Source organism: Leopardus geoffroyi, chromosome B4 (genome assembly GCF_018350155.1).
Source record: "Leopardus geoffroyi isolate Oge1 chromosome B4, O.geoffroyi_Oge1_pat1.0, whole genome shotgun sequence".
NCBI lineage: Eukaryota > Metazoa > Chordata > Mammalia > Carnivora > Felidae > Leopardus > Leopardus geoffroyi.
The window spans coordinates 106,481,256-106,495,160 of record NC_059341.1 but is presented as its reverse complement, the minus strand read 5'-3'; the positions used below and the strand labels follow the sequence as shown (position 1 = coordinate 106,495,160).

Genomic DNA, 13,905 nt, shown 5'->3' with positions numbered 1-13,905 from the left:
ATTCAAATGATAAAACTGTATGGTGGTTTACACAAGATAGAAAACAGCAATTTGTACCTCTGCAAAAAGAAAGAGGCTTGAGACCGGCAGATTTGATTGTTGAATTAGCCATTTAGTGGGTATTCGGAATAAGGGACCAGAGAGGAAAAAGCCCAGCATCAGGAGACTTCTTTATCTAAAGCTATCACATGCTGTGAATCTATCCCTTTGAGTAATGTTTCTCATTAGCGAAGTACTTACATTAGGTCTCAGTCTGGCCGCCAGATCATAGTACTTCTCGGCTGCTTCGTTGAGGCTAGCCTGCCTGTTAAAGATTAAAAAAAAAAAAAAAAAATCAAACTATATCATTTATTTTAAAATTGCAGAGAGGTGAACAGAATCATTACCTTTTTAAAATATTAACTTTTTACAATATTACAATCATACCAATATTAATTTTTTAAAATATTACAATCATACCAATCAAACCTTAAGTTGCTTTAGCAAAAAAAATTGCTTTAGCAATTCAATACATTAAATTGAATGTAGGCAATGTACTTATTGTGTTTAAGGCATTATAAATAGTATTTCAACATAATGTACTCAGTAGGCATTATTAGTTTAAATTTACATATTAGGGATAAGAAATGTTATTCTTCTTTTCTAATCTAACACAGATAATGTTATAGGGTTGGGAGTCTCCATTTTCAACATGATATCCCAGAAAAATCTTAAGTTCTTAAAATAAAATGTCTGTATCTATCCAGAAATACATTTTGTTTCCAGTTTAGGAGGGGAACCATCTATTGTGTGTAGCCTACAGGGGAAAAAAAAAAAAAAAAGTTCAGATTCTTCCTCTGCTGACTCTCTGTACCAGGGTGGGCACATGACATAGTCTCAGCTAACTGCATGTTCTTGCTTGGGACTTTCATTTCTGAATGAGAGAAGATGAAAGAATGGCTAGAATTCACTGACAATCGTGGAAGCAATAAGCTATCTCTTGGTCAGACCCCCCCGTAAACAGTCGCTGTCGCATGTCCTACTTCTTCACATTTCTGGGGCTACCTTGTCTCCTGCTGATTCAAGCTATGTTCTCCAGCCTATAGAGAGTTCTGTAGTTCCCACATCCTTCAAATACCCAGTTCATCTTGACTAACACTGAATACCAGGAGTGGTGCAGTTGATTTATACAATAAGATCCCCTGAATTTTACTAAGTTTATGCATTGTCTATTCTTGCAATTCAAAACAGACCCCTAGGCTCAGCCAACGGGTTACGAGGAGAAATCAAGTGTCAGAGTCCTGAGGAAGCTCAGCCAATTAGCCATCAGCGTAGCATGTTTTTCAACCATGCAATGGTGCTTCAGAAAACCTTCAAAGATGATAAGTAATAAGAGCTACAAGCTCTTGCTGGTATGTGGTAATCCAGTGACTGTATATGAAGAGTATAGAGATGCTATAGACAAATGTCAAATTCAACGTCAGATGATGCATATAGCACACCTACAATGTAAACAGTAGTAATCAATGGCTTGGGGTCTGAAGGAAAACTGGAGTAATCTCTTTTGAAATTGTTCAAAAGCTTCTGATGGAGTACAATGGAATATAACTCAGCTATAAAAAAAACAGTGAGATCTTGCCATTTGCAATAACATGGATGGACCTAGAGGGTATAATGCCAAATGAAATAAGTCAGAGAAAGAAATATAAATACCATATGATTTCACTCATACATGGAATTTAGAAACAAAGAAAAAAGGCAAAACAACCCCTCACACACCATTTCTTAAAAATGTTTATTTATTTACGTTGAGAGAGAGAGAGAAAGAGAGAAAGAGTACGAGCAGGGGGAGGGGCAGAGAGAGAAGGAGAGACAGAATCCCAAGCATATTCCACACTGTCAGCGGAGAACTGGATATGGAGCTCAAACTCACGAAACATGAGATCATGACCTGAGCCGAAACCAAGAGAGCGGGACACTTAAACAACTGAGCCACCCAGGCCCCCACCACCACAGACTCTTAAATACAGAGAACAACAAACTGGTGGTTGCCAGAGGGAAGCTGGGTGGGGGTTGGGTGAAATAGATAAGGGGATTAAGAGCACACTTACCCTGAAGAACACTGAGTAATATATAGAAATGTTTAATCATTGTATCCTACACTTGAAAGTAATTAACACTGTATGTTAATTATACTGAATACAAAATAAAGAAATACCCAAACTGGTGGAACTGGGGGTGGGGAAGCTTTTGGGGTGAGAAGATGGCAAAGAGGTCAGGAATAAAGAGCAGAAACAAAAATTAATGCTCTCAATTAGAAAATCACATTCAGATTTTAAAAGAGAAGGCTCAATTAGCCTATAAAATTGAATTTGCACTTTGGTCAAGTGCAAATAAAAACTATAAAGACATACCCCATGCAACCATATAAATTATACGAATAACTGAAGATAACATCTCTCTGGAGACCAGGACATATTTTTCTAATTTTTAAAGGAAAAATAATTAGAAACATTGCTATTTTTAATGGGGTTACAGAGAAAGTAAAAACCCTTGACCTAAGGCTCTACTGGACTCATGACAGTTACAATGTGCTGTTGCAATTTATATTCTCATAAATGTTGAAGTTCAATTTCAATATGTCAAGAAATGTACTTTAGTCTGGTATGAAACAGTAAAATTTCCTTGCTAGGGTATTTAATGAAGGTTCGCTCCACCAAATTATAGAATCACTTTGGTTCAAATTCATTTGGAAATCTGAACCAGAATTCATTAGGTCATGCCCTGGAAGGGTTTTCTCCAGAGGAAAATAAAAGGCAGGGAGGTAGGAAATTAGTGTAACTTAATACTACAAAGAAGTAAGTTACTTTGAAGCAAAATCGACCAATACATGTCTAACATGGGAAGTACAGCAACCATTAATATTCATCTTTATGGACATTTAAATTCATCAGGTAGATAAGGAGAAACTGAGGAATTCACTATACAATGTGCCTTTAAAATAACAATGAACACAACTGGAAAAAAAAGGTTTTTTCCCCAAAAGTAGTTGTTAGTTTTTAAAGTCTTCATTGTCTTTAGTAGTTTAATTCCCAAAGGAAATATCTAGTTTAGGAGTCTTAGTTTCTTAAGCTATAAGTAAAATTGATGATATTCTAACAAAATAGAAAAAAAATAGAGTTTATTAGATTTGTCACATAACTGTGAAAATTAATTTTCACTCTAGGACTATAGGGGAAAGAGTATGCCAATTCTACCCACCGTGTGTTCACTTATATTCTTGTTTTATTCTCTAGACGAGAGACAAAACTCATGAGGAACTGTCCAGTGTCCACTCTACAGTATATGCTGTATTTCTTACTCACCTCTGCAAGAAACATCATGGGACTGCTTAATAAATCTTAATCGCAAAAATTACTGAATCATTATTCAACATTTGAAACTGAGGAAATTAGCAATCTTCTGCTAGTTGCTCAGGGGATTCTTGAATTGTAAAGAACCTCCACCTCTGAATTGTTAGGACTAACTGCAGAACCCAGGTTGCCAGGACTGCTAGGATAGAAGTATTTAAGAAGCTGATGAATAACTTTTCCTGAATACCTATACCCTTTCTTTCTTCCCTGTTTTGTCTCTAGGACAGGAAATTTCTAAATCCTCTATGCATCACTTATAAAATACCAGGAATTGATTATTCCAAGTTCCAACACCACCATGAAGTAACTGCTATTACAATCCCCATTTTGCACATGTGTAAAATGAAGCTTAAAGAAGCCGATAACTTCCCCAAAGTTATATGGCTGGTAAGTGACTGATCTGGGAGTCATAGATTCTATAGCTAAGTATGTGAACCACGGGATCATGCCAGTATCTTTGTATACACTGATTTGTAGCAGAATGATATGGGATATATTGTTCTGTGGCAGGTGACTACAAAATTTTCTACACCAAATACGAAGAAAGGAAGAAGATATGCTTTTTGATTATACTGTTTAAAAGACATGATTTAAGTGTAAGAGATGAGATTTGAAAAGGGGAGAATACGGAGGACATTTGCAATTATAGGTTTACTTCCTTCCATCTCCATCTTCCATACTGATAGAAGTGAACTTCACCAGACCAAACGGAGCACATGATAGTTGTAAGAACAGAATGAAATGCACCGTTCTATTTTGCTTCATATACCTCAAGAAGGGGGAAGAGGAGGAACTCAGGGGAAAGGTGAAGAAAGGGGGAATGAGGAAAAGTGAGAACTGTGTTGGATATTCACTTCTCTACCCCCACAATCTCCCATTTTTAGAGAAGGGTCACAACTACATATGGAGGGCAATCATAAGTTCCCCACGTGTCCAAGTAGAAGACTCAGAAGGTAGGTAAAGAGGAAAAGCAGTGGCTCTCCCAAGGAATCTCCCAGGCCAGATGTACACATCCTTGAGTTTTTAACCACAACAGACTTTATAAAGCCAGAAATGAAATAAGGAGTAATAAAAATCATTCATGCCAGGAAGCTACACTGGGTCCAAGTGGGTGACTACCCCCATCTAACATGACACACCTGAGAATTAACATTAACATAAGAAAAGTTATGTCCCTTATCATCTATGCCAATAACAGATTTATCAGCTGGAGATTCAGCTGATCAGTTGGCTCCTATCTCATTGCCAACTCCTGACAATCATATACGTAGAGCCCTTCCCCTCTTCAATATTATCTGTGGTCCCTCAGGGCCAGGAAAGGTAAGGAAGTTAAAAAAAAAAAAAAAAAAAAAAAAAAAAAAGCCTAGATGGTATTTGTAAACTGGACTATGAAGTAAACCTTGAATTCCCAAAAACTCACTGGACTGGGCTATCTTTTAAAATTTATTTTTTTGCCATCTGTGAAAAGGTGGGTTCAGAGTGAACACAAAAAGTAATGAAAGTCAGAAACAAATGTCATTATTTGATTACTAAAGAATTCCATTTTGTACATGGGACTATGAAACCTGTATCTGTTAAACAATATAGAAATATATTTCATGTATCTGACTCCCTTCCCTAGTGTTATAATAGAAAAGTATCTTTTGGAACACAGGTTTACGGCCCAATATTATGGTTTTTATTATTTTTATTTTTTTTATTTAGAGAGAGAGAGAGTGCGAGCATGTAAGCCGGGCAGAGGGGCTGCAGTAGGGGTGGGGAGAGAGAGAGGAAGAGAGAAAAAGAAACTTAAGCATGTTCCACGTTCAGCACAGAGCCGTACGCAGGACTCGATCCTATGACCCTGAGATCATGACCTGAGCCGAAATCAAGTCAGATGCTCAAATGACTGAGCCACCCAGGTGCCCCTATGGCCCAATATTCTTAAAAGAAAAGATATATAAAAAAAAAATTGGGAGTCAATTACGTTATGAAATAACAATATACTCTGTGAAATGTTTAAAAGGAATCTGATTAACAGAATCATTTATAACTGCCTACATTTGTATGTATTCTGTGAGAATTATAAAATTAAAGGTTGCTAAATTCAAAATTACTTCCTTTAAATTATAAAAAAACTTTAATAACATTTAGAAGACTGATTATTAGTAGCTGTGAACTGTCAATTTTAAATTAAAAATTACTTAACATGGATAATAACCACTGTTTGACTCATACAAAAGATAATATTTTATTAAAGTCTTGGTGATTATTCTCAAGGATAATTTGAGGAGGAATCATCTCCTCCATCTTCTTTTCTTATCTTTATTTTTATTTATTTTTTTGAGAGAGAGAGAAAGCCAGGGAGGGGCAGAGGGTGAGAGAGAGAGAGAGAGAAGAGAGAGAGAGGGAAATCCCAAGCAGGCTTCACACTGTCAGCACAGAGTCCGATGGCAGGCTCAAAACCACAAACCATGAGATCATGACCTGAGCCAAAACCAAGAGTCGGGCCCTTAACTGACTAAGCTACCCAGGCCCCTCACTCTTCCTCCTTCTAAACTAGAGAACTGTTTTTTCTCACATCATCAAAGTAAAATGAAACAGTAGCTGAGTTTTCCTGGGTTCTTGCCAACAGATAAACTGAAGTGTGACTTAAGTTACTCAAAGCAGCACTCAATTTTAATTGTAATTGATAAGTTGTATAATAGGAATAGAAGTAGAACTGAAGTAAACAAAGACATAAAAGTGTGTGGAAAATCTTAAAAGGGCAAAACCAGAGTCACACATATATACCAACAATGAAGCAGAAAAGATCCTTCTAATAGAACTCCTAGAAGATATCGCTTATAACCATCAAATCACCTTAAATGAAAAGTTCTCTGTCAAGACATCAAAAATAGGCTACATGATCTGTTGACATCCATCTTGGTTCTACACATAAAAGATGGTGAGGTAAAGCAGACATGTAGCAATAATCAAGGAAAAGGCGAGGCTGATGGTGTAATTTCACAAAAGATTCCTGAATTAGAAACTTCTTGATGCCCCTTGAGAGTCTGAGTTTATTCTTTCATGACCTCAGATCTTTCAGGGCTGCGAAGGACAGGTTAAGCCTATGTCTGAAAAGATTATATAACAAAATGTACTGGAGATATTAAAAGGGAGGAAATGTTTATTGGCAATGTCAGTTATAATATGCATATATAGTAAATAACTACTTATGTTCAATTCATAAAGCTTGGGTGGGGAGAAGGAGTTGGGACGGGTGGAAAGAAGACAGGCAAGATAGAACTTGCTTGCAGGGGTGATCTGAGAACCAACATTGTTAAGTATCACCCGGGACTTGTTAGAAGTGTAAAACCTCAGGCACCATCCAAACATACTAAATCAGAACGTGCATTTTAACAAGATCCCCAGGTGATTCACATGCACATTCATGTTGGAGAGGCACTCGGTTGGAAGATGCAACCTTCAACCTCATCTGCCACTGCCCTTTGCTTTAAAGACCTTACAACCCATTACAACCTAGTTGAAATAAACCCCCTCTGGACCAAAAGTTGGCAGTAAAGTACAATTTATAATTGAAGAATCCAATGACTTTTCAAGGGGTCTTTGGTAATTTTGGAAGTATTAAAGACGAAAGGCCTAGGAGAGCTTTGAAAAAAATATATCTCCAATGTGTGTGTGTGTGTGTGTGTGTGTGTGTGTGTGTGTGTGTGTGTACACATTTCCAATCCACTTTGAGAAATAATTTGATTTTGTTCCTTTCTTTCTTAAGAATTTCACTTTAAGGGTGCCTAGATGGTTCAGTCAGTTGAGTGGCTGGCTCTTGATTTCAGCTCAGGTCCTGATATCACAGTTGGTGGGATTGAGCCCCGTGTCTAGCACTGTGCTGACAGCATAGAGCCTTCCTGAGATTCTCTCTCTCTCCCTCTCTCTGCCCTTGCCCTGATCATACTCTCTTTCTCTCTCAAGATAAATTAATAAACATTTTTTTTCAATTTTATGTCACTTCTAGTGGAATTTATAAAGAAATTAGTATATTTAAAGTCTCTAATTTTAACATATTTAATTATATAAGATTGTGTCCAGTACAGAAATTTAAAGACAACAATTCTTTTTCAAATACTCCTTCTGCTCATTAGAAATCAGGGAAGCAATGGGAATCAGCTGGTACAGTGCAGGTCCTTACTACCTTAGGGAGCAGCGACAACCTGGCCCCTAGTCCTGGAAAAAAGAGAAGTTCATGCTTCGTGCAGCTTTAAGTGTGTCCTTTGTCAGACACTGTACCAGTCTAAAAAGTTGGTATCTCTTTGAGAGTACAAACGTGGAGTTCTCCCTCCTATGACTATAACTCTACTTTTCTAAAATTTATCATAAAGAGATAATTTAATAATATTGGAAGGGTCTTACTGTTTAGGACTTACACATTTGATAACCTGTTACTCTATAAATCCTTTCTCCAACAATAAATTCAAGAATCGCAGCCTCTACATAGTCACCCAGTCATAAAGACATGAGGGAGCTAACCTGACACAGTAAAAACAGTTATACTTGGCCAGAATACACTAAATTTAAATCCCAGCTTTACTTTACCAACTGTGGGAGATATGGGCTTTTTTAAAGCCTCAGTATCTTCGTAAGTCAAATGCGAATATTGTTGTCTACTTCACATATGTGCAATTATAACTAAGAGAGTGACAGATATAAAACACAAAATACAGCACCAGGCAGACAGAACATACTTAAATAAATGCTACCTTTGTTCTTCCCTTACCCTGTTAAGTGGATGAAAAAACAAAAAAATTCCGCCAGAGTCCATGAATGCTGTGAATCAGGTAAAGTTTGTTTTTAGTGCCTCTGGACTTCCTCCCAGTATCTCCCAAGTATCTTTGTGCCATCTCTAGCTTCTAGTTCTAGGAGAACACTGAGTAAATTCATTCATACAAAATGCTCCTAATAGAATAACTGATTCAATACTTTCTTCTTACAACTCTCTAGATATAACTCTACTGAGTTCTAGCATTTTAAATTCCTCTGATTATTTTCCTTTGATGATAACCAATCTCCTTTTTAATAATGCTCGCATCTGGAAGCATCCAGTACTTTTCCCATTTTATTTGAAGTACTAAAAATGTCAACACATATGGTTAATATTCATTATGTGAGGCCACTCGACATCTGTGATCACCCTCCCTATAAATGTATTTGGTAATCAGCCACGATGTGGACCCCACCTTCCCAAGAAGGCAGAAGCCAACTGCCTCGTCTTCCAACTCTCTAGTAGCCAAGAGTCCAACCCATGACTCAGGTTTCACCAATCAGATGCAGCTGCAAGAGAAACAAGGTCAGCAATAAGCCGAACGGGGTGGCGGCTGCACCCAGGAGGACCATCTAATGAACGTGGGGCTTGCTCTGCTTGGTTCCTTGTGGGTGATGGTGGTGGAGCTTGGGACTGCAAAAGTTGCTGAGTCCCATAGAAAGCTAGTTGGTTGGGCATTACTTCTGACTGTGTAGAGTGATCTCAAGCCCAAGAGAGAGCCTGTGGGCTACAGAATACTCTCCTAATAAATTCTGCTTCTGCTTAAACTGGCAAGAGAGAATTCTTCAGTATGCAACTAAAAAGTGTGACCCAGACATGAAGGCAAGCTTAGGAGGAGGTCTATTTTCGGCAGTTTTGCTTTCAATACGATGACGGAGGCCTTCATCCTAGCTTGGAAATTTTCTGTTTGTTGATAATGCCTAATGTGTTCTATGCTCGCCTTCAGAAATTTTCTATTTATGTTAACATTTATATATACAAAACCAAATAAAACTACATATATGTATAAATGCTAAACATGACTACACACACACATATATGGCATGTAACTACACATCATCTTTATATATACACAAATAAGACTATGTATCACATCTATATACATGCCACATATACACTATATATGGTATATATACATACCTGTACCCTACATACAATTATACTAACATATGTGTAATTATGAGTATGTATATAATGTTCTCAATCCACCCTCCAATCTTTTATCCTTTCAGTCACCATTTTGATGTCTTTAGTACTTATGATTTAAGTTCTGAAAAGATACCTGTAACTTCTATTTAAATTATCAGCCTACCAGATGCTGGGGTGGCTCAGTTGGCTAAGCATCTGACTCCTGATCTCAGATCAGGTCATGATCTTACAATTAGTGAGTTCAAGCCCTGCATCAGGCTCTTTGCTGTTATGCAGTATGTAGTATGCAGCCTGCTTGGGATTCTCTTTCTCTCTGCCTCTCTCTCTGCTCCTCCCCTCCTCACATTCCTGTGCACTCTCATTCTCTCTCAAAAATAAAAAAAACACTTAGAACATAATAATAAAATAAATTATCAGTCTAACAATTATCCATTACCTCCACTGCAGTTATAACCTCAGAGATCCTATTAATCTCTCAGTAATCTTTTCTAATGTCACACTGTTCCTCTTTCAAACCACCTATTTCATTTTCAAAGATATTTTCTGTGTCAGTTAGGCTAGGTTAGGTGACACTGTGGTAATATAAACACACCTTAAATCTCAGTGAAGTAAGACAACAAAGTTTATTTCTCACTCACTCATTCAGTGCACATGAGTAGGGAGGTCTGTCCGCCTCTGGTCATTTCAGGATCAATTTCCACAATTTCCAAGTTAGAAAAGGGAAGGGCCTGGACTCTTACAGCTTTGGCTCAAAAGTGACATATTCATATCCACACACATTCAACAACCCAAATAAGATCCATAAAGGTCTTCAACTTGGAAGAAGCAGAAAAGTATAATTCTTTTACGTTTATTGAAGGTGGAAGGCCTACACATTTGGTAAACAGCATTAATTCTTTCATACCACATAATATTCTTGTGAATCACCTAAATAGCAGGAATTTATAGATAGCCTAAGTGGCTCTTGGGTTTAATGTAAATCTCACTGCTTTCATGAGGGTTCTTTACTTTGGTACATCTGATTTGTCATTCTTATCTGAATTGACAGTTTGAAATCCTATATTTCAAACTTTCTATGTGCTAATTCTACACAGACAGATCACTATCCACTACTGAGAGTTGAAATCGGTCTGTTTGAAATTTCTCAAATTTCAAGCCTCTGGAAGGTCCCAATAAGATGAAGATTTGTCCGTTGATGGTTAGCCCCAGGACGTTCCCTCTCCCAATCTAGTCTCATCCAGGTGGAATAACGTTTTTTTTTTTTTTTTGGATTTGTGATAAGCAATTTTTTCCTCATTAATAGACTCTTTGGGCAATTTCACTGGAATTAGCCAAGGAAAGGTAAGTTAAATTAATGTGTTCAAACCATTCCTTGAAATACAACATTTCCTAAATTGCTGATTTTGGATAGGACGGTAGCCATTAATCCAGTCAACCAAGACAAACCAGGGAGACATCAGCTCTTTCCCTCATACCCTGCCTTATACTCTTTTCCTTCACCAAACCATGCCAATTTTGTCTCCTAAGTACCTAGCAAAACAACAGAGCTCTGAGGCGAGAATTAATACCAAACTCAATATACAATAATTTGGCATTACCAGAGGAAATGTTACATGTAACATTAAATAAGCAAGATCTTGATAGCTAAGGATTTTGATAATGCTGCTCAAGGCAAAACCAGTAGCCTTTCTTACTCCTTTCAGCAAAGTCCTAAGTGCTCTTGATTAATAAGGGAAAAGGTTGCTATTCAGTTTGCACAGTAAGTACTCAAGAAATAGTTGAATTTGATAAAGGGGAAAAACAGAAAAATGGAGTAAAAACATTCATGGGGACTGCCTCCAATTTGGGTAGGCTATAGCCAGGTTGCTGTGTCCATAATTGCAATCAATATTAGGAAGGTGTTGACTGCAACTTAATGAGAAATGCAGACTGCAGAAAGCTAGAAGGAAAGTTCTGAAAAATAAATCCTAAAGATTTCTACATCACCAAGTTATAACAAAAATTTTCCACTGGTTTCTGGCACTATGGTAACTAAGGAAAAGTTATGAGTGATATATTTAACAAGGACGTTATTTTTGTAATGTTCTTATAATGGGTTTCAATTGGTAGACTTTGAATTTCAGGTACTGACTTAATATGTAGCAAAATGCCTTACTGATGAAAGTATCTATTATGATTAAGATGAATTAGCCTGTAGAAAGTTGTGCATATCCATCCTTGCAAATGGTTTATTGTGACTAAAAGCATGGTGTTTTATTCATGAAGAACAAGTTCCTTCCCTATAACAGCCCTAAGCTTGTCATGCAAATGGAAGTGTCCTTTAAAAATTATCCTTGCATTGAAGGTTCTTGCAGATTGGCTATAGTTTATTTTATAAATATACCAATAGTTGATTGAATACTGGTTTCTCTTTGTAGATACCAGCTTTAGGAATGCTAAATGTTAAATGTGGAGTGAGTACATTCAACTGAGACCTCACAGTACACTCTTTACTCTCAGATTTTGAATTTATTTAAAACTTATAAAAAGCTAGTTGGGAAGCCAAGTGGTTCTCAAAGGACAATGCAAGGGATACTTGAGGTATTGGAAATAGTCTGTACTTTGACTATGATGATGGATACACAAGCCTGTACACATGTGATAAAAAAAAGGCACAGAAATAAATAAATACACACACACACACACACACACACACACACATACATACATACACATACACACAGGGATACAAGTATAACTAGAGAAACTCAGTAAGATCAGTGGAGTGTATCAATGTCAATTTCCTGCATTTGATATTATACTATCATTTTATGATATTACCATTGGGGAAACTGGATAAATGGTACAGGGGATCTCTATATTATTTCTTACAACTGTATATAAATCTATAATGATCTCAAAATAAAAACTAAGCAAAACTACTTTTCTTGAAATGCCATGTTTTAAAGTCATCCAAATGTGAAGGAATTCCTTTGGTATTTTTCTTCTCTTGTAAGAGAGTAATCTACATGATTATAAACCTATCCTTAGAACCAAGCAGAGCCCATAGTGTGAATGTCAGCTAATGAAGCATTTAGATAGAGATTTAATTAAGTGAAATTCAGGTAGTATTTAATTAAGTGAAATTGTGGGAGAAGGGGTATTCATATTGCTAATAGAACAAATACTGCTTTTTAAAAAACTGTATAAATCATTTGAGTTTCTTAAAATCAATTTCCTTTAACCTAAAACACCACTTATGGATGCATTAAACATTCTTTTTATATTCACAACAAAAATTGTTGATCTGCCTTTTAATTGCTTTGCTAATATTATAATTATCCTTTATGATATCTTTCTGAAAATAGAAGTATTAAAAGGTCTACAAAGATATATTGTTTCAGGGCCATTTTGAGACTTTGATAAGCCTTAGGTATATTTGTATTTGACAATCCTCTCCACCACCAAACATAATAAAATAAATTCACATGCCACATTCATGGGAATGTGGAAGGGAGTGTGAAGGGAATCACAAGGGAACGTGAATTTCCCTTTTCATGGGAAAAGGGGTCTCAATATTTTTCAGAGTTCTGAATGCTTATATGCCCTACATATACTGTGCACGTGGACTTTAATGAATACAATACACCTGACTGATTTTAGCATGGTAAAAAGCACAATTCACTTCAAGAATGTGGAATAAGGCGGTATGACAGGTGAATCAGTATACCTAATTGCCTTCCCAAAGCCACAAAGTTGGTCTTCTAAGGTATAGTAGCAAAACAAACCTGAGCATGTGGGCAGCACTGAAGACCACATCGAACTCTGTGCTGTCCAATTCAGCTGCTTTTTTTGCCATCTCAGCTGCTTCTATGAGGCGAGCTTCTTCCAGAAGAAACTGACCTGTAAAGTATAAAAGCAAGTGAGCTTCAACTTGGAAAATACAAATCTAATCCTGTGAAGCCATTAAAGCTGCTACAGAGGAAAATATAAAAATAGCGGTAAACATGATCTGAAGCTAAGGTTTATGTATGCTGAACATCTATATCTCTTCACTTGGTTATATTTTATATGCCTTTCCCTTCATTGCAGGACATCCCAATGCACCCTTCTGGTACATTAATAGAGTTGGGTCTTCTCTTGTCCTTAAAAAAAAAAAAAAACGTGTATAGACTATCGAACCAAGAAATAAAATGAATACGTTTAAAGATATATTACAAAAAAGAATTAAATTTATTTTAATTATTAGTCCTTTAAAACAGCTACTGTCTCTTATGCATATGTGCAAACAAGGCTATTTATATTGAGATATATTCATTTCTTATATTCAAGCAGCACTACAATTATTGAAGGAACATACAAAGGTCCATTTAGCATTTACTCACTATTAATTAGATTGATTACTAAACATGGAATAAATAATAAGTTCACATTTTTGAGATTACTTTCAGGTATGCTTTGTAAGGTTAGAATTATTGCAGATAGAGCCATACTATTCTTTGAAACTATACCTCAAGAATTGATATAGGGTACTATCCCAGAAACATATTCTAAGGACAAAAAAAAAAGAAGAAGAATTGGGTCTAA

At 36.5% G+C, this 13,905-nt stretch overlaps 1 protein-coding gene across 3 annotated transcripts in view; it reads right to left on the bottom strand.

Annotated features, from left to right (window-relative positions):
* Positions 1–13,905, bottom strand: part of TMTC2 (transmembrane O-mannosyltransferase targeting cadherins 2) — a 412,955-nt gene that overhangs the window by 66,773 nt on the left and 332,277 nt on the right. For all 3 annotated transcript variants that reach the window (XM_045464999.1, XM_045465000.1, XM_045465001.1), the window contains exons 10-11: positions 13,107–13,221; positions 241–304 (exon numbers count right to left, since the gene is read on the bottom strand). In XM_045464999.1, the coding sequence (XP_045320955.1) occupies positions 241–304; positions 13,107–13,221 (179 nt within the window). The remainder of the gene's footprint in view (positions 1–240; positions 305–13,106; positions 13,222–13,905) is intronic.